The 20,000-nt window shown below is 46.9% G+C and overlaps 1 protein-coding gene across 2 annotated transcripts in view; it reads left to right on the top strand.

Annotated features, from left to right (window-relative positions):
- Nucleotides 1-2,965: 2,965 nt before the first annotated feature.
- Nucleotides 2,966-20,000, top strand: part of gse1b (Gse1 coiled-coil protein b) — a 233,254-nt gene continuing 216,219 nt past the window's right edge. For both annotated transcript variants that reach the window (XM_084056728.1, XM_084056727.1), the window contains exon 1: nt 2,966-5,919. In XM_084056728.1, the coding sequence (XP_083912854.1) occupies nt 3,340-5,919 (2,580 nt within the window). In that variant the 5' untranslated portion in view covers nt 2,966-3,339. The remainder of the gene's footprint in view (nt 5,920-20,000) is intronic.

Below are 20,000 nucleotides of genomic sequence, written 5' to 3'. Positions count from 1 at the left end.
ACAACTACTTCAAGTATTACAAAACATACAGTAAGAGCTTAGTGATTGGAATGGGGTTAAAATGAATGGATGGGTGGGTGGATGGATGGATGGATGGATGGATGGATGGATGGATGGATGGATGAATTAATCTGATCACTAAGTCAATGACTACTCGTGCATTCATTAGTAGGTTATACCAACCTCAACTGTCCCCATTTGAACACTTTCATACAGAGAGCAGGCAAATGGGACCACTCAAAGCTTACTAATCGTGTCAAAGATCTGTGAGAGAATGCAGAGTTGGAATCTCCCCCAGCTTCCCCCTAGCTCTTTATCTTTCTGTCTCTGCAGTGTCCGTAGAAACAGGTCAACATCACCCAAGAATCTCCCTTGTCCCCTGATTTTATTTGGTTGCCAAGTGGGAGAAAAATAAGTGCACTTGGGAGGAGTCATGTGGTGGAAACAGAGGTGGTGAGAACCTCAGCAATGCTATGAGCAACATGAACCCTAGTGTCCCTTTTCTGAGCCTGTCATAAGAGGCGAATATTCGCTGAAAATAGACGATCCGCAAGCTCTTCTGCGAAGAGATTTGATGTAGATATGTATTAGTGTAGACTGGTTTTCAGACAAGGGCCGCATTTGTACACTCTCATAATTACATAACTATAAGGGTCCATTTGGAACCACGTAAGGAAACCTGAGGGTCCCGCATGGACACCACTTTGAGAACCACTGACATGTGGTTAAAGGCTGTCTGGATTAGCCTGGTAAACCAATCCTGGTCGCGTGAATTCACATTATCATGTGTCTTCGGTCTGCAGAAGACACATGATAATGTGAAGTCACGTGACCGGGATGGTTAACCATGGGCTATGTCTGGATTTCCAGGTTAGACAGCCTGCATGGTGGGAAGTTTCACATGGTACAGGGACACAGTCATGTCATTAAGATGAATGGGGGAGAAGATGTGAGGCAGTCTCAGTCTCAGCATCTCTCTGAGGGACACAGCGAGAGGGAGGCAGTGGTTGCACATTCAGTAAACAGACTCACTAGACAGCACACAGCTCCACGGGCAGACATAACTGTTTACGTGTGTTATTGTTACATGACGCGAATGTTTGAGGTTTGATTATTGGACTCATTCTCATGTCTTTGTCTCGGAAACTGGAATATATGTGTGTGGTGGTGAGAGAGGAGAAGGAGGGAGGGAGGGGAGTGGTGGAGGTGGTGATTTGTGTGACTGTGTGTGACTGTGTGTGTGTGTGTGTGTGTGTGTGTGTGTGTGTGTGTGTGTGTGTGTGTGTGTGTGTGTGTGTGTGTGTGTGTGTGTGTGTGTGTGTGTGTGTGTCACTCTTTTTTTCACTCTTTTCTAGTTTTTGTTGGGGGTGTTGTTGCTTTTCAGCAAATACCCTTCCAATGTAAAGGACTTATTCAGTACTGTGATACACTCAATCACAAAATTGAAATGACTAGTTTGTTTGGTATTACCTGGATAATGTTGTCATGACTGCTCTGCTTGTCTCCATAATGTGTGGTCCATGTTCTCAACCTTGTGGTTGTAGGCGTGTAGAGGGTTAACCTAATCCTCTAAACAGGTGTTCACAGAGGGCATGAAAACCTCCATGTGTCCCCAGAGGATTCCACTCTGTTTGAACACCAACCCTCATCACAAAAAAACACACCAGCAGCTATAAATATCAATAACAAAGAAGATAATTGTGAATTGTTGCAAAATAATTTTGGGAAATGTGTCAGACTGGGGCGTAAAGATCATGAGAACCTCAGAGTGAGTGGACTAACATCTTGCATTGCTTTTTCCCCCCCAGAAATGTTTGTAAAATTGCACATGGTGATGATTATCTTGTCCAACAAACAAGCTTTCTATTCTTTTCTCAATAGGCGTATAAGTGGTATTGTAGGCTAGTCTATTGACCCTGTCATGTCGATGTAACGGCTCCATTATTCATTTGATATTGGGGAAACAATATGGATACATCCATGAATCATGATTCATCTGACCAATCAAACATGACACACACACACACACACACACACACACACACACACACACACACACACACACACACACACACACACACACACACACACACACACACACACAGTGTGCTATGATGATTATTGAATTGTGTTCATTTAATTGTTTCTATCATCATTTTTTAATCTTATTTTTTAATAATTTTTTTCTTGACTTTTATGCAATGTAGCACGTTGAGATTTGTGTCAAATATAAAGTTATCAATACCGTAATTTAGTTATTTTTTTATCTCCTTTTATTATTCTTTAATTTTCTTTTAATAATGTCGAGGGACTGAAACTAAACTTACTAATACTCTCATGTATAGGCTATCTCTTGAATACAATCTTGAATCTTGAAAGCTGGCAGGGAGTGGAGGTTGCCTTTGGGCAGTGGTGGAAAAAGTACTCAAATGAATTACTTAATTAAAAGTATCGATACTGCAATGTAAAAATACTCAGTTACAAATGTAAAAGTCCAGAAATCAAAATGCACTTGAGTAAAAGTACAAAAGTATTAGTATCAAAATGTACTTAAAGTACCAAAAGTAAAAGTACTCATTGTGCAGAATGTTTTCAGATGTATAAAAATCTTTTGATAATAGTCAAAGTTTAAATAGGGCTGAAGTGGTTAATATATATTTTGTACTAATAATAATCAAAATCTACAAAGTAACTAGTAGGCTAACTATAAGTTGTCAAATAATTGTAGTGGAGTAAAAGTACAATATTTTCCTCTGAGATGTGTGGGGTAGAAGTAAAAGTACAGAAAATTGGAAACACTCCAGTAAAGTAAAAATACCTCAAAATTGTACATAAGTTAAGTACAGTACTTGAGTAAATGTACTTAGTTACTTTACACCACTGCTGTGAACCGGGGGTCTGGTGAATTGGAGATGGCGCTGTGTTACTGTGTACAGTGAGAGCCAGTTAGCAGCCAAAAGTTTGCAGAGCGCAGGCAGGGAAGGAAAGTTCGCTGGAGAGGCTCGCCGTGGTTCCAGGTTTTCCTCTCATATTATATCACTATATTACCCGCGGACTTCCAGTGCAACCATGCAGACTGCAGACTGCAGATAGTAGGGAATCCTCGGCTGTGTTTCGGGATCATTTCAAAGACTTACTTCATGTAACAGGAGTTAACGGTTTTACTGCCTCTCAGTCTCTGCTGCACGCTGTCGTTTCAATGGACTATCTATCGTCTCTTATCATTCAGTGAGTAACTTTGAATAACATTGATTTGCTGCCCAGAACAAGCGTGTCCGTAAGAATGACTTTAACCGTAGATGTTATATCATGTAGTCTACAGTCGGTTGTTTTAAAACAATGAACTCCCCCCGTGGTGACACGGACCTGGCACCCTCCTTATCTCGGAAACACCGACTCATGGCCGCAGCCATGCCCGGCGAGGAGAGCCCGCTGCCCGGCTGTAACACTTCCAGGAGCGATCGCAACGGAATAGGACTGTTGGTGCACTGTTTCATATGCGGCAGCGGCGTGACACCCGGGAAGGAGCTGAGACTGCAGGTCAAGTACCAGAAGGAGAACGGTCCGTTTTTCCCGTTCCTGCAGAGCCAGGAGCCAGCCCCGGGTGCGTGCGAGCTGACCCCGGACGGACACGCGCTGGTGTGCGCGGTGTGCCACTGCTTTCTGGCGGAGCAGTGGAACTCGTTCGAGCGGAGCCGCACGCCCGTGGAGAAGCGCATGTACTGGCTCAAACGGCCGTACCAGTGCGACTCCAGGCGGGTTCCGCAGGAGTGGAACATCTCCTACGACCTGGAGAGGAGGATCAGTGTCAGCAGCCAGAACTACGAGGGCGCCGAGTCCGATTTCTCCTCTTTCTCTGAAAACGACAATATGTCAGACGACCAGGAGCTGGATCTGGTGGAGCGGATCGGCGCGGCGGGCAAGGACAAGTGCTTGAGAACATCTGGCAAAGCGCCAAAAGACATTAGCAAGAAAAACAACAATGCAATCAGTGTTAAAAACAGCCCAGACTCCCAGAGGGCAGTCCGGTACCCCGTGGGTGTTTATGGGGCACAGGGGTCGCCGAAAGCGGATAGTGTTCTGCCTCCGAGGCGCGGGGCTAAAATTATAAATCATGTCTCTCAATCAGAGTCTCTGGCAAAGCCCCAAGAGAGAATCCCCCAGCGGGGCTACGACGGTCCTCTCACAGACACACCTGTGCAGGACAACGGGATCATTATGCGCAACAGGCAGTGGCTGGCGGACGGGAATGTCAGACATTCGGAGCCGCGTCAAATCCAGCGATCTGCAGACAGTGGTTCATGTGCTTCAGCCAGACATCAGTCGCTGCTGTACCGCGGGAGAGGTGAGGATCTCTCAGACGCACATGCTGCACTGTCACCTGTTGGTTCCGCTGTCATCTCAAAACGTGACATGGCCAGGGAAGGCAACCCTCTGCGGATCAATAACTCGGACAACTCTGAGGACGAAATCAACATTACTAGTGATGATGATGACAGGGACATGTATGACAGCAGGTTGCGACCAACGGCCCATCTCAGATCAGCCAGGGATCCCACAGGGAGGAGCAATGCCGTGCAGCATCTGAGTGGTGGAAATGTCATTGCGGATGCCAGTCCAAAGGAGTGTGTTTGCTTCATCTGTGGCAGCGGACTGAGGCAGGATGGGCGTTTCACTGTCAGTGTTCAGAAGCAGGAGAGAGCACAGAGTGAGCCCTTCTTCCCTTTCCTGTGGCTTCACTCCCCTCCCCAGGGTGCAGTGCCTATCAGTGCTGCGGGCACCACCCTGGTGTGTGGCAGCTGCCACGCCTCCCTCATGCAACAGTGGCAGGGCTTCCAGCGAGCAGATGTGCCAGTCCTCCAGCGCCTCTATGTGGTCCCCCTGAACCAGGCCATGAGCACGCACCATCCTCCTCACCACCTCCCTCCCCATGAGCGGAGACCTCTGGAGCTACAGGAGTGCCTACCCGAACCCAAGGCTTCTCATGAGGCGTGTTTTCTCTGTGGTCAGGAGTGCGGGAAGGATATGAGGGTGGCGTATGCACAGGCTGGTGTCGGTAAATCCCGTGGGGCCATGTACTTCCCCTTCATCAATCTACTGCCATGCCCACCCAATGCCCAAGGGGTGAGGAATGGCTGTGTACACTGCTGCCCGCCATGCCATGGCATCCTGGAGGATATATGGGCAGCATATCGTCTCAGCCTCAGCGAAGACCTCATCACCTCTGTCAGCTCCTTCCTGGTCAGGTACCATGCTGGCATGGCCGCAGGGGGGTTGGGACTAGCCCATTCCCAGACAGGAGTGACCTCCAGGCCTGGGGGGTCAGTGTCGGTGTGTTACCTGTGTGGGGTGGAGCTGGGTCCAGGGGGGGAGTTCCAGCTGCACGTCAACCCTCCGGGACGCTGTGGGGAGAGGGAACCCTTCTTCCCCTTTCTCACCGTCCACCCTCCTGCACCCCGAGCCAAGCCGGTTGATGCCACTGGCCTGGTATCGGCCTGCGTCCTTTGCTACCATGACCTGCATGCTCAGTGGGCCCAGCATGAGAGCCAGGGCTCGGGTACCTCCACGCCCGGCTCATCCAGGGCCACCCCACAGCCCACCAGCTCGCCGTGGGCTCGTCAGTACAGCTGTGAGGTCTTTGTGTGTTTTTTCTGCAGACAGGAGCGGAGCAGGCTGGATGGTCTGTGTGCCGTCACCGTGGCCAGACTGCCCGTGTTCCTGTACGCGCCACGCAGCAGGCGCACGCTCCTGGTGGATGACGGCCGCAGACTGGTGATTGGCTCGTGTGTGGATTGTAAGGCCATGGTGCAGGTGGGCCAGAACATGCAGCAGGAAAGTCAGAGGGACAGGGATGCACATGAAGCAGGGAACAGCGACGCAAAAGAAACAGAATCAACGCCACCACGACCCAGGCACAAGGTAAGACAAAACAAACTGCCACAGAAGTCCTAAATGCTACCAGATACAGTACAGATATGCATTGTGACAAAAATAACGAAGGCTATGCCACCTGGATGACATCATTTAACCTTCACAGCCATCTAGCAGTGCTGGTGCTAGTGACTGTAGCAGTTGTTTTTGGCCAGGTATAAAACAAAAGTATAAGCCTTTGTTCTCATAACTGAAGAGTGGTTGTACAGTTACACTATGGTGAACAAACTATATTTACTTCAAACCATGTAGTCACCATCTTTATGTGGCTGGTGCTATTTGGCTCAAAGGGACTTAAAATGTATCTTCAATGACTTCACTGAGTATTTCTATTGTATGTGTGGTGTGGATTCTACAGTACTACTCAATGTAGAGTTGGAGTGTGTGTGTGTGTGTGTGTGTGTGTGTGTGTGTGTGTGTGTGTGTGTGTGTGTGTGTGTGTGTGTGTGTGTGTGTGTGTGTGTGTGTGTGTGTGTGTGTGTGTGTGTGTGTGTGTGTGTGTGTGGCAGCAGAAAGCTGAACAGATCAGGCAGGGGCCATCTACACAGCTTGCAGAACATGATTAGTCAAACAAACATTTCCATCAGAATTCTTTTCTGTAAACAACACCATGGGATGTCGAGGCCAAGGCCAGCTTTATTTTTGCCATGCACACGTGCACCCGCGTGCGTGTGTGTGTGTTTATCTGAGTGAGAGTGAGTCAGTAATACTGAATTTATGCTTCGTCGTACAGCGGTGTCTCATGCCGAAAATAGCCGATCTACAAGCTCGGCGTGACACAGCCGTATGGCGACATATAAACCAGGCTTATGTCTCTCTCTCTGTGCTGGACAGCTTGTTTTGGAGATTGGCGTATTGAATATCTCCAGTGCTATATATATAAGTGAGATCAAAGTGGGTACCCTCTAACAGTATTTCTAGACAGGAATAATATGGACTATGTTGTTTCATCCAGTGTCAAAACCAATGTTCAGGTTACTTTATTTGTAGGTAGGTTTGGCCTACAGTTGACACAGCATCCATCTTGACAAACACTACAATCAACACGGACAAGAATAGACAAACATGCTCAAATTCCCAAGTGCTCAAATAATCAGGACTTAAAATGAGAATAAAACAAAAAACAAACAGACTCTGAAATAAACCACTAGAATGAATTATATACAATCAATGCAGATACAATATAAATAAACATTACTTCTATAGCATCTGTACAATGTTGGTATGTCTTGTTCATCTGAGTGATGGCTGCTGGAAGTTATTTTTATACCGCTTTGTTCTACACCGTTGGACTATAAACCTCCATCCAGAAGTCAGAAATTGTTGAAATGAAAGTGAAAACTCTTCCTACAATGTGAACAGTCCATTAGATATCAAACGATATGCAGAAGGCTTGATGTAAATCATGTTTCCCAGGCCTGGCAGGTTCTCTATATGTTCCTGACTTGGCAGGAAAAGAGCACGTTTTGGCGGTGGAGCCTTTGGCCTGCATATGAGAGTAAATCATTACTACAGCAGAATATACAACACAACGGTTGTAATATACAAGAGCCGGCAGGGTGATGTTGTAATCTGTGACTGTGATGTGTGTTGATGCTTGCGTTCAGCTTGGTGGTCCAGCTGGACAGGCTCAGTGAACGGTACACATGCACACTTGCTCGGCAGAGCTTCCATCATTGTTCCCCGTTTTCAATCTCTGTTAATTGCTCCACATTATCTTTTTTGATCGCTTGATTGAATACTTAATTAGACAGAAATGTAAACAGCATGAGGTACAGTCTGACATTTAGGCTAAGCTATGTATCTTTGTTTCTTTGTTTCTCTACTGTCAACTATGGGTGCAAAACTTAATCAAACTAATTGATAACAAAAAGAATATCAATAATTGATTTTAATTCAATAAAAACTTTTGAGGGGGTAAATTACATTTTGCTTATTGTCTTTCAAATTTGTTTTAAAAATTGCGGAAATAGCCAATCTTCAAGCTCACAGCACGTCGTCGTGATGTGACGGGTTGAGAGCTTGTAGATAGGCTTTTCGCTACTGTACATTTGTGCGACACTAGTATAGTATAAAATATATACTATAAGTATAAAATAGAGTCGTTGCATTGAGTCGTTGATTTATAAAAAAATCAAACAAATTATAAAAAAAACTTGGTCGATTATTTGATTCATCGAAAAAGTAGTCGATACAATAATCTCGACGAAAATAATCTGTAGTTGCAGCCCTGCCATCAACGCCGGTGTTCCCACTGAAATTACTTTTTTAACTATGAGGGAAGCCGTGGTGTTCATTCTGTTCAACACATTTTTTCCCATCCCGTCTCTGTGTCACCGTGTTTTCCAGATGACTAATAGACGATGAGTTTGTGTTTTATGGAGGCAGATCAGTGTGGGGCAGTGGGGAGGTGGGTGATGTGTTAATGCAGAGCCGTGGAGCCTCTCAGAGGACAGCTCACTCAGGAGGAGGGCTCACAGACACGGGACGGTCCGGCCATGGAGGACGCCTCATAGGGGGTGAACATCTGTGGATGCCATTCACACTCTGCAAGCTCAATGTGTCTCACATATACACACACACACACACACACACACACACACACACACACACACACACACACACACACACACACACACACACACACACACACACACACACACACATACATACCAGCTGTCTGGGAGCTCTCCCCTGTTCACTTAATTTTCGCTCTCTTGCTGTCTCTCATTCTATTTGTCTTTGTTTCTCTTCTTCTTCCTCTCCTTTTTTTCTTTGTCTCTCAAGTTTTCTTTCCCTCTACCTCTTCTCTTTGTCTTTCTGTCCCGCCTGTCATAAGCTCTGTGCTTTAGTGTGCTTATGTCCACACAGATGTAAGCCACAGTCCACAGATGAACACGGACAAGGCCTAACTTTCTTATACTTCCACACAACAAACACGTCACTCACCGAAAATAACTCATTTTCAGCAAGTGACGTGCTCTCACGGCAAGAGTATAAATTACACTTCAGATCAGAGCCCCCTGTGCAGCGTATACTGCTGGAGCCGGCTATTTTTTGGACCGCCTCAGAGCCCAGGCGTCGGGCAAGAGGGAGGGTTTTTTGAGTGTTGCGGGGGATTGCAGGTGACAGAGCCATTTTTGGCGTAGGGCGAGCCGATGAGCTCATGGCTGTGGAAATGCTAGTGGGTGTGTGTTGAGAGAGGGATAGGGTGTGAAGGGGCTATGGGAAACAGGTGCTCTGTCCTCCAGTGTCACACTATCTGCTTTGGAGAGGCTGTCATCACCCCTCTGCCAGAGGAGCTCCCATCTGCCTGCCCTCAGCCCCTGTGTGTGACTGAAGGAGATAAACACATGCACGCACACATACTGTACATCTGCGGTCTGCACACACACACACTCACACTCACACACACACACACACACACACACACACACACACACACACACACACACACACACACACACACACACACACACACACACACACACACACACACACACACACACACACACACACATTTTACTCATAACATATGATACACTGAAAGATTTCACTGCCTGCATTGTTGCTGCCTGCTGTATTGTTGTGCATGTGACTATAAATCATCTTGAACCTTTTATACATGTTGACCTTTAGCCAGTGTTACCTGCACACTCAGAGTAACAACTCAGAGTAACATGCCAACACTGTCACTAGGGAGATCCTAAGTCTTGTGTTCAGAGCGTTGAGACTGATACCTTAGACCAAGACAAGACATAGACAACTTGCATCATATGGAGACCATGCCGAGATCATGAGTTTTTACGTCATGAGACTGCCCTGTTTGAAGCGTTTTCTGTGTGTGTGTGTGTGTGTGTGTGTGTGTGTGTGTGTGTGTGTGTGTGTGTGTGTGTGTGTGTGTGTGTGTGTGTGTGTGTGTGTGTGTGTGTGTGTGTGTGTGTGTGTGTGTGTGTGTGTGTGTGTGTGTGTGTGTGTGTGTGAGTGAGAGAGAGAGTGTGCGTGATTGCTCACCTTGTTAGCGGTGAAAAGGGAGAATGCTGGAGTGTTGTCTGTTTCCTCGTTCAGTGAGAAATGAGATACACTGCTACTCTCCAGAAGCCAGACCTATTAAATACAACACATATCTCACACACACACACACACACACACACACACACACACACACACACACACACACACACACACACACACACACACACACACACACGAGAATGTTTGCTTGTTATCATGTTCTCTGTGCTGTTGTTGCTGTGAGCAATTGGACATTGTCTTTGACAGTTCCTCTGGGAACGTAAAACAGCACAATTAATTTCTCGAACACTAAATGTAAGAGAGGTGTCTATTGATTTCAAATGAACTAATTAGCTTTACTTTCTTTGTCAATTGAATTTGTGTTTTATGAGATTGCATTACTGCCCTGTCATAGTTGATGAATCGATTAATCATTTGGTTTGGTGTTAGTTAATTTCCAGAAAAATATAAAGCATGTGGCTTTGAGAGACGGGTAGAGAGTTGGGAAAGAGAGAAGGCCAGGATAAATGGGTTATGAGGAGACCGATTCAAAGCTATGATGTCATATCAGTACATTACATTTGTCTTATAGTCCAGTAATTCACCAGGTAGGGTTGGGTGACATGAACAAAATGAAATATGCCAATATTTTTACCAAATACCTCAATATTGATAAAATATATTAATTAATGAATTAATTAATTCATATTGTAATGATAATAAATGATTGTATTGTGACGATTTTTGTTTTAATTTTAGAAACGTTTTGAAAGTTTAAAATTAGGCTAATGGGATTAAAGCCAGGAAAATACAACATGTATACCATATCACAATATTACAATATCCGAAATCCCAGTTATCTAGTAGTCTCATATCATAATATCAATGTATGTAATATCAATATATTTATTACCCTGCTCTACTTATAGCCCAGTAAGCCACCAGGCCACAACATAGTGTTGCTGTTAGTACTGTTCCTGTATGGGTCTGATGGTCAAAGATATAGCAAGATACGGCTTACTATTATGGCTGATGTCCAACCCCCCCCCCCCCCCCCCCCCCCCCGGACCCGCCCACAGTATTACCACCTCCTGGCTGTGCTATGGGAGAGCACCACTGTCATCTGAGATAGAATCAATGTGCTTGAATCAATAGAGCCGTGCAAAAATAAACATGCATGCATGCACACACACACACACACACACACACACATACTGTAAATGCAGGTACTGTATGTGTAGGCATGTACACAGTACACACGCACGCGCACACACACACACACACACACACACACACACACACACACACACACACACACACACACACACACACACACACACACACACACACACACACACACACACACACACACACACACACACACTGTATGTATGTATGCATCCATGCGTGCATACAGTGTGTTTATTTATCTTTGTATGGAGGTCTGCTGAGTGTTCTGGGTGGATGATGACTGTTGACCTGTTGAAAGAAGGGAGACAGGCTCCTGGGCTCCTGAGCCCGAGTTCAGTCAGGATGTGTGTATAATGTGTTTGTGTCTCTGTGTCCATCTGCGACACACTGCATTGACGTAATGATGCTCCACCACTATAAGTGTGCATTCACCTTTCTGTGTGTGTGTGTGTGTGAGCCGTGTGCGTTTTGTACAAGTGCATAAGGGCATGTTCTCACTGCACGGCCCATATCCTGTAAAGGAGGTATTTGCTGTCACAGGAAAGACATGCCGGCATCCTGACAGTGTTGCCAATGAAGATTTATTACGCAAGAGAGAGAGTGGGAGAGAGAGAGGGAGGGAGATTGGAGAATAGAAGGGCGAGTAAATTATTAGGAGAGAAAAAAAGAGCAAGGAAAGAATAGAAAAGAAGAGTGGGAGGCAGCATGAACTAAGGATGTGGGGGTTAATGGGATTTGTATTGCAGCCAGGAGAGAGCGGCGGAAAGTCGAGTCCTATATTTCTCAATTATACATCAGAGATTCTCCACATTTGGAAACGCCACACCGGCCTCAGGGCCCGCATTAGTGGGAGACAGAACCCGCTGTGCCCTTCGAATGTTTCATAGCTATTAAAATGACCTTCGTTTGATGGGTGGGGACGGCCTTAACTAACGCTGTCACGCGCTTTGTGCAGACCGTGACCGTCGGGGTCGTGATCATCACTATTGCGTGTGCTCTATAAAGTTTCAGCAGCTGCGCTCTCTCTCTATTCGTGGCAGCGGAGTCTGACAGGCTGGCTTTGCGTTTCACAGGGAATCCGCTGGTATTTGAGGGGGCTTAATTTCAAAGCTGCTGAAGGTGGGTTTTGATTCAGCGCTCTGAGCTTTAATCACTCCCTTCCTCCTGGTATCCTCCAGTATTGCATTCCTGCTTGTGTCTAAATGACCCAATCAGATCTGGCATCGGTCATGAGAGGGGCCATTTAAGTCTAACTCTAGATATGAACCACCTCTATTCTACACTGTAAAATCCTTAGTGCAGGAGTTGTCAACGTTTTTCAGCCCAAGGACCCCTTAGCTGAGAGAGAGCAGGGACGCCCTCTATATTGTATAAAATTGTGTTTCAGATTAAACTTTTTTTAATTCTCTGCTCTTTTCTCCCTCTACACCTATACCTATACCTCCTCTATACCGCCGATCTACAAGCTCACAACACCTTGCGCTGCGAGGCGTTGTGAGCTTGTAGATCTGCTATTTTTGGCTAAAGTTCTCCTCAGAAAAGGGATGCTAGGGTTCAAGTGGTTCATGTAAAAAAATCATATCACACAAAGATTTGGCGGCCCCCTAGTAACTCTGAGGACCCCCTAGGGGTCCCGGACCCCTTGCCTTAGTGTTAAATTAACTCTGAGAGCCTATAAATCAATTGAACTTGCCTCTCAGAGTTACAAATGGATGAATCAACACTGAGGACTTTACTGCGTATAGCACCACCAGTGGTACCATTACAGCACACCGGTGTGTGTGTGTGTGTGCGCTCCATCGTTCTCTACTACTGGCCCCGCGCCCGCTGTGTGTTCTGGCTAGTGCTTGACACCATGGTGCGAGCACACCTCACCCTCACACCTCTCTCTGCTGTGAAAGGCGGGGATTGTGCCGCCTGCAACCACAGCCCACCACGTCATGGAAAAGAAGAGCCTTTGATCTAACTGGAATAGCGGTGACCCTCTCACACAGCACGCATACACTGGCTCGCTGCCTCACACCCTTGTGCACGCGCACACACACACACACACACACACACACACACACACACACACACACACACACACACACACACACACACACACACACACACACACACATACACCGTGCGTGGTCCCTCTCCTGTTGGTTGTGTTTGCACAGGGCGGTATCCCCAAGTGGATTAAAATATGCCAAGGGGAACTTAACATCAGTTGATTGGCAAAATCCCCCTGGCAGGGAAGAGAGGAGACGGGAAGGAAACGGGCCAGAGTTAGAGCAAGAAGGAAGGGAAGAGTGAATGTGAATGAGAAATATATTTGTCTTTGCTCAGATTTCTTTCTTTGTCATTTCTAGATATGGAATGTCATTGAGTAGAAAGAGTGAATGGTAGTTTGTGTGTGTGTGTGTGTGTGTGTGTGTGTGTGTGTGTGTGTGTGTGTGTGTGTGTGTGTGTGTGTGTGTGTGTGTGTGTGTGTGTGTGTGTGTGTGTGTGTGTGTGTGTGTGTGTGTGTGTGTGTGTGTGTGTGTGTGTGTGTGTGCGCGTGTGTGTGTGTGCGTGTTGTAGGGGGTCAGTAGGAAAGCTGTTGCATGGCCTTGAGTTGGTTGGTTTCTGGTTCTCAGACCTATACGGTGGGCTATGTCATGAAAGGGGGTTTGAGACAGGAAGCGGGGTGTTCGGGGGGGGCTTGGTCGAGAGTGGTGGTCTTGGGAAGTTGGTTGCACTTCAGACAGTTTGTAGTTTGACAGATGAAGGCTTAGTGACCTTTAACCCAGCAGTGCCGAGCTGAGAGGGGGACACGGATAGGGGCTCAATGCTTGGGGCCCCGGGGGTCATCAAAGGTCATATCAAAGTGAGTCAGTTTAGGATGCTGACACGACCTTTTTTTGTTTTTTCAATTTTGTTTTTCAATTATTTTTCATTTTCTCCCAATTTAGTCGTCATGCCAATTTCTGATGTAGTCACTGCCTAGTCAACAGTGACAGTGACTCAGTGTAGTCACTGTCACTGTTGACCCCTACTTGTTGGTCTTAGAGAGAGGGGGGGGGGGTGTACACAACCAGGTGTCTTGTCTGATACATGCGACATCGCCAGCCGCCTCCCTTCATCTGCCCAGAGGACATAAAGCATGCAGAGGAACACGCTATCCTTCTCAGTTCTGCTCCCTGCTGAACAGGCTCCCCGACCAGCCTGCCTCCCTTGCCACGACCAATTGTGTTCATTGGAATGCACAACCTAGCCGGATGCACTGTGAAGGATTCAGACCTGAACCTCCATGGTGGTGGGCAGGAACTTTACCCCTGTGCCACCCGGACCCCCCCCCCCCCCCCCCCCCCCCTTGCCCTGACACAGCCTTTTTGAGCAAACAAGTTTATTCATCTTTTAAAATGCTTTGCAGTTCGGTTAAAAACTCAGGATTTTGACACTGATGTCAAAATGCGGGAAACGGTTATACGGGACAAACAGTCCACTGTGCCCTGCAACATTGCCTCAATCGGAATAGATGTGCAGTGCCAGTTGACTGAAAAGGAAACAGAGAGGACAGTGTCTCCTTGGACCTGCCGGTCCGGCATATCCTGCTGTGTACTGCTTTCATCAGTGTTTGTGTGTGTGCCCACTTGGCACCAGATAGTGTGTGTTTCAGTAGTGCAGGTTGGAGCCACAGTCTGGTAAACTATGTGTGAAGGCATGGTTATACTTTGTGCATCCGCATAGCTGCCAGGGTCCTCAGACAGTGGACATGGTTCTGTACATACTACAATTTGCAAGAACAACAGGGCTGTTGCACACAATACGAGGCACAACATAATGACCCTCTTCCAGACCTTTTGCCATGGCAAGAGACCATTGTGAAGACTTCTAACTGTCCTAGTCAACTCTATCTTTCATCGATTATTTCTGTGTGTTCCTCTGAAGACCTCAGATGCTAATGAATTCCTTCCGCAAATGTTTTTTCATGCAGGCTTTTTTCCCTGTTCTGCTTGTATACATTTAACAAAACTTCCAATGAATGAGTTCAACTTCAAGTCATTTATTGTCACATAATAATATCATATGGGTAGAGACCAGGGTAGCGACGGATTGGATCTCCTCTCAAACTCTCCTCAAACAGTGTCAATTGTCTCAAATTCTTGTGTAGCGCAGGTTCTCAACCTGTGGGTCGGGACCCCTAGGGTGGTCCCCATATAATTATTTTTTTGGGGGGTCCCCAGATTACAGTTAAGTGACAATTTAATGACTTTTAAGACCTTTTTAATACCTCAAAAAATATAAACTATAAAAACTGGACAACAAAATTGTCAAAAAATATAAGAAATAGGCAAAATTTGTGAAAATAGACGATCTACAAGCTCAGTAGATCTGCTATTTTCACAATATTTATCTGTGGAACCGAGTCAACGAAATGTAATGCCTCAACTCAACGGCCTGAAAAGGTTGAGAACCACTGGTCTAGACTCTAGCGCATGTGTAGTCAGCGTACTTGTTCATGCGTAACGTGTAACACAATCCGGGAGGCACGCGGATGTCCTCGCGGACATGAGTTGGTGATCAAATGTATGTCATGCGTAGCGGACCCTCACGGCTTTGCAGAAGCACTAATTTTGGGGTCAGTGTGTATATTGAGGCAAACTATGTTAGTGTATGCTTATTATGGCCCTCATCAATGTAATTCCAAACAGGGAGTGTCCTATCCTATCTGTCTGTCTGTCTGTCTCTCTCATGGAGCAGTTCCCCTCTAGATAACATTGTTCCCTGGCAACTACTGGCCCCTGGCCAAGGACTGGGCCCCCCTCATTCAACCCTATCTCCCTCATTCTTTGTCCCATTATGTCTTCTTCTCTTGTGGGCCTTCTTGGTTCTCTCTTCCATTTAATGACTTATTGCTTGGTCGGGCCCTCTGCTGTGTTCTGGACCGTCTCCTACATTATAATGATGCGGCCCGACTGTTACCTTCATCCTCTGCTAATCAGCCTTTTCCATCCGCTGTCCCATTCCTCCCTCTCTCTGTCATTGTGGTGTAATGCCATTGTGGGCCAGCCAAGGACAAGTCTGGGGCCAGGACCATAGTGAATTAACCCATCAAGACCGGGAAAGCATCTGTGTCATTTTAGATTTGAGCTACTACTCATTTCGGTCCTTCGACCTTCCTCAGAGGACTCTGAGGAAGGTCGAAAGACCGAAACGTCAGCCAATATATACTTGCACCTAAATAATAAAAGGCTTAAAATGTCCGTGTTGCTCCAGTGTTGATCTCTTCTGCATCTGTTGTCCCTACCCCTGTGACGCACCGGACTGGCCGTTTAAGGCTGAGGCGCAGCGCTAGAATCCCTTTGTTCTCAAGCATTATTTTATACTTTGGCTATTCAAAAACAGCAGATCGAGCTTCTTCAGATCTGCTATTTTCGAAAAATCGTGAAAATTTGTGCAAATCTTTGAATAAACTGTATATTCCTTTAAAGCTAACATTTTTAACTCAAATCTTTGCTTCTGGTGTCCCTGGAACAAAATATTTTGAGATTGGGGGGGCGGCGGCCAAATTATAATTTTGGGCGTCCTTAACATGAGAAAGTTTGAGCATCACTGATATAGCAACATAAGTTTTTCATAAAACTGACATTTGTCAGAATGGGCCTCAGGTCTTAATGGGTTAATGAATGGATGTGGAGCTGAGCCGTGAGGGAGCATTGAGAACACACTGTAAGAGCTCTCCCTACTTAGCAGGAACGTCTGTCTCTGTGCACTGTCACATCCTCAGTGTTCATCTAAGTCTGGGAGTGTGCAAATGGGTATGTTTTCATTTGTTTCCTAAAATACCGTTCTCTTTCTCTTGCCCTCTCTCTCCCTGATTGAGATGTGGGACGGAGGGAATCCCAGGTCAACGTGTCTGTCTGTCTGGTGAGCTCGGTTTTGCTCAGACAAAGGGTGCTGAAGTGAGCACTGGCCTCATGCGCTCAACTATTCTTGGGCGGATAGCTTATGTGTGATATAGTTTGGTGGCATTTGATACGGCATGTCCATATGCTCTCCGTTGAGCTCATCCTGAGGATTGCCACCTACATTTGGCCTACATCTGTCCTCTGGGTTGTATCAGATTTCAGTGCCACCCGGCAGGAAGTTGGCACTGCGTGGCATCGGGCCATGGGCCACTAGCAGTGATCAAACCCCACAGGGCTGCCCTGCTTTCTCCTTTGCCTTTCTGTTTTTTTTTCTAGTGTGGTAAAACAGGTTGGACTGTGGTAATTACAGAGGACGGAGCCACTATAACTACAGCTTAGCTCTCTCCACCAGCTGCCCTCTGGCCTGCGCTTACACACACACACACACACACACACACACACACACACACACACACACACACACACACACACACACACACACACACACACACACACACACACACACACACACACACACACACACAGATCATCAGACAGCCACCCAGATGAACCCAGCATACAGCTGCAATTGTATATGTGTGTGTGTGTGTGTGTGTGTGTGTGTGCCAGGTGGTTGGGAGCACTAGCAGGTGTTTGCTCCCTGAAACATGCTGGCAAAGGCAGCTGGATTGTGCCACAGAAAAGAGTGTGTGTGTGTGTGTGTGTGCGTGTGTGTGTGTGTGTGTGTGTGTGTGTGTGTGTGTGTGTGTGTGTGTGTGTGTGTGTGTGTGTGTGTGTGTGTGTGTGTGTGTGTGTGTGTGTGTGTGTGTGTGTGTGTGTGTGTGTGTGTGTGTGTGTGTGTGTGTGTGTGTGTGTGTGTGTGCGTGAGTGCGCACCTGGACACAGCTGCAGTCTGAGGCAGCACAGTAGCAAATTGTGGCGCTGCCTCCTTGTCAAATACTTAACATGTGACCCCTACTCTCCATTGCATAACAGTGATTTATTGATACACACAAGGTCTCTACACTATCACTCAAAAGGGCAGCACTACGCATGTAATTCATGCATACATGGCAGTACTTTTCTGCTCTTTCCCCTGTGCTCTGAATTTGCCTCCAGTCTCCCTCCTGCTCTCGCTTCATTCCGCCGATAGCTCTAACAGGGTGAAGAAGAGGGGAGAGCTTTCAGTCTCTCACCCCTGTGCTTTGGGTGCAACTGGCCAGGCCAAAATAGCCCCCCGTAGTGGCCTAAATATAATACTCCACACCCTGTCACCCTAAACGCGGAGCGTACACAGCTCCACTATAGCTGCGGCCTAAACAGCCGTGAGAGATAGATTCACCCTGTTCCTGTCAGCCAACTGGAGGAGAGATGGTGATTAACATACTGGTGAACTTCTGGGAGCAGTTTTTGGCTGAAGACGGACATTCTCTTCTTGGATTACTGTCCCCCGACCCTTTAGACCTCGCTCTGCCACCCCCACACCGACCCCCCCCCCCCCCCCCCCCAAGCCTCTCCCTTTCCCTCAGCAGCCACCTGGCCCTCTCACATGGCCCTGGGTGTCCTGCCAGCTCCAGGACAGCTGTGGTGGAGAGTGTGACACAGAGGGGAGAGGCCGGTGGCGCTGAGTCGCGCGTGAAGCCAGGCAGGGGCTCTGCGTTCTCTGGAAGAATGCAGCTCAGCTGTGGGGTAGCAGCACTGCCACCGTCTCACCGCCCTTTATCCGATTTCATCCTGGCATCCCTATTTTAGTCACGTAATTTATAGGTGAACAATGCCACCAAAATTGCCAGAAATGGCATAAATAGGGTTTAACCCGCTAAAACCGGGAAGGCATCTGTGTCATTTTAGAATTTTGCGTTGGCTTTTCAAAAATAGCAGATATACAAGCTCACAGCGCGCCACTTCGTGCCGCGCTGCGAGCTTGTACATCTGCCATTTTTGAACATTTTTGAAAAATCTTGAAAGTGTGAGAATGACTGATTTAGAAGGCATTTGTCGAATCTTAATGGGTTAAGTGGTTAAGTGCCGCTTTCATCAAATGCCAGAATTAGATATCTAGTGCTAGGCCTGGCCATACGATGATAATATTATGCATCTAAGCAACTTGGCTGTCTTCCTATGTATTACGGTTGCAATGGCAGATGCAATAATGAACTTGTTGACCCCGTAGACTGCAGATAAGATCGGGGTCATTCTTCTTTATGTCGCTGCTACTACTGCAATCTGTGGGGGAGATCTTGGAAACCTTTGACCGTCGCTATAAATCCCTGCTTTCTCATGGGGTGGTGACTCGTGGCGCAGTTGCCTGGGCCAGGTTGTAATCCAGGGCATCAGACAGAACAAAGACAGGCTGGCCACCGAAACCTCAACCTCGGCCAGGTGGTGTGGACGTGAATAGAAGATCAGCTCACTCGCCAAGAAGCGCGTGCGCACACACACACACACACACACACACACACACACACACACACACACACACACGCACACACGCACACACACGCACACACGCACACACACACACACACACACACACACACCCAGTCATTATTAGAAAGGCATTCATCCTTGTTGACATGGGTAGCATTGTATATTTGGTCTGGCTGTATAATGTTTGTTATGTCTGTCGGTCACGGCTGACATACCTAGCCGAATCCCTGTCTATGAGGTTTGCAGTATGCTAACATATGAAGGGCCAGCTTGGTTCGTGGCGTTTCCCTCATGGCCGAGGGTTGTGTGTGCAGTGCGGGCCAACGTGCTAGTCATGGTTAATATGCAGAGCGCAGCCTCAAGGCCACAATGCAGTAGTTGGAGTGGTTAGCCACCAGCCCAGGTTTTTAACTGGTCACAAATGTGAGCCGACACTCCAATCCCCAGTAGGCTATGATTATGTCACCTGCAGTAGAGTGTATTAGCGCTGCAACTATCCATTAGCTCTGTAGCGATTATTTTATTGATTATTTGATCAAATAATCGAAGTGTGTT

The sequence above is a fragment of the Gymnoscopelus microlampas genome (assembly GCF_963454915.1).
Source record: "Gymnoscopelus microlampas genome assembly, chromosome: 1".
Classification (NCBI taxonomy): domain Eukaryota; kingdom Metazoa; phylum Chordata; class Actinopteri; order Myctophiformes; family Myctophidae; genus Gymnoscopelus; species Gymnoscopelus microlampas.
This window is presented reverse-complemented; position numbering and strand designations above follow the sequence as displayed.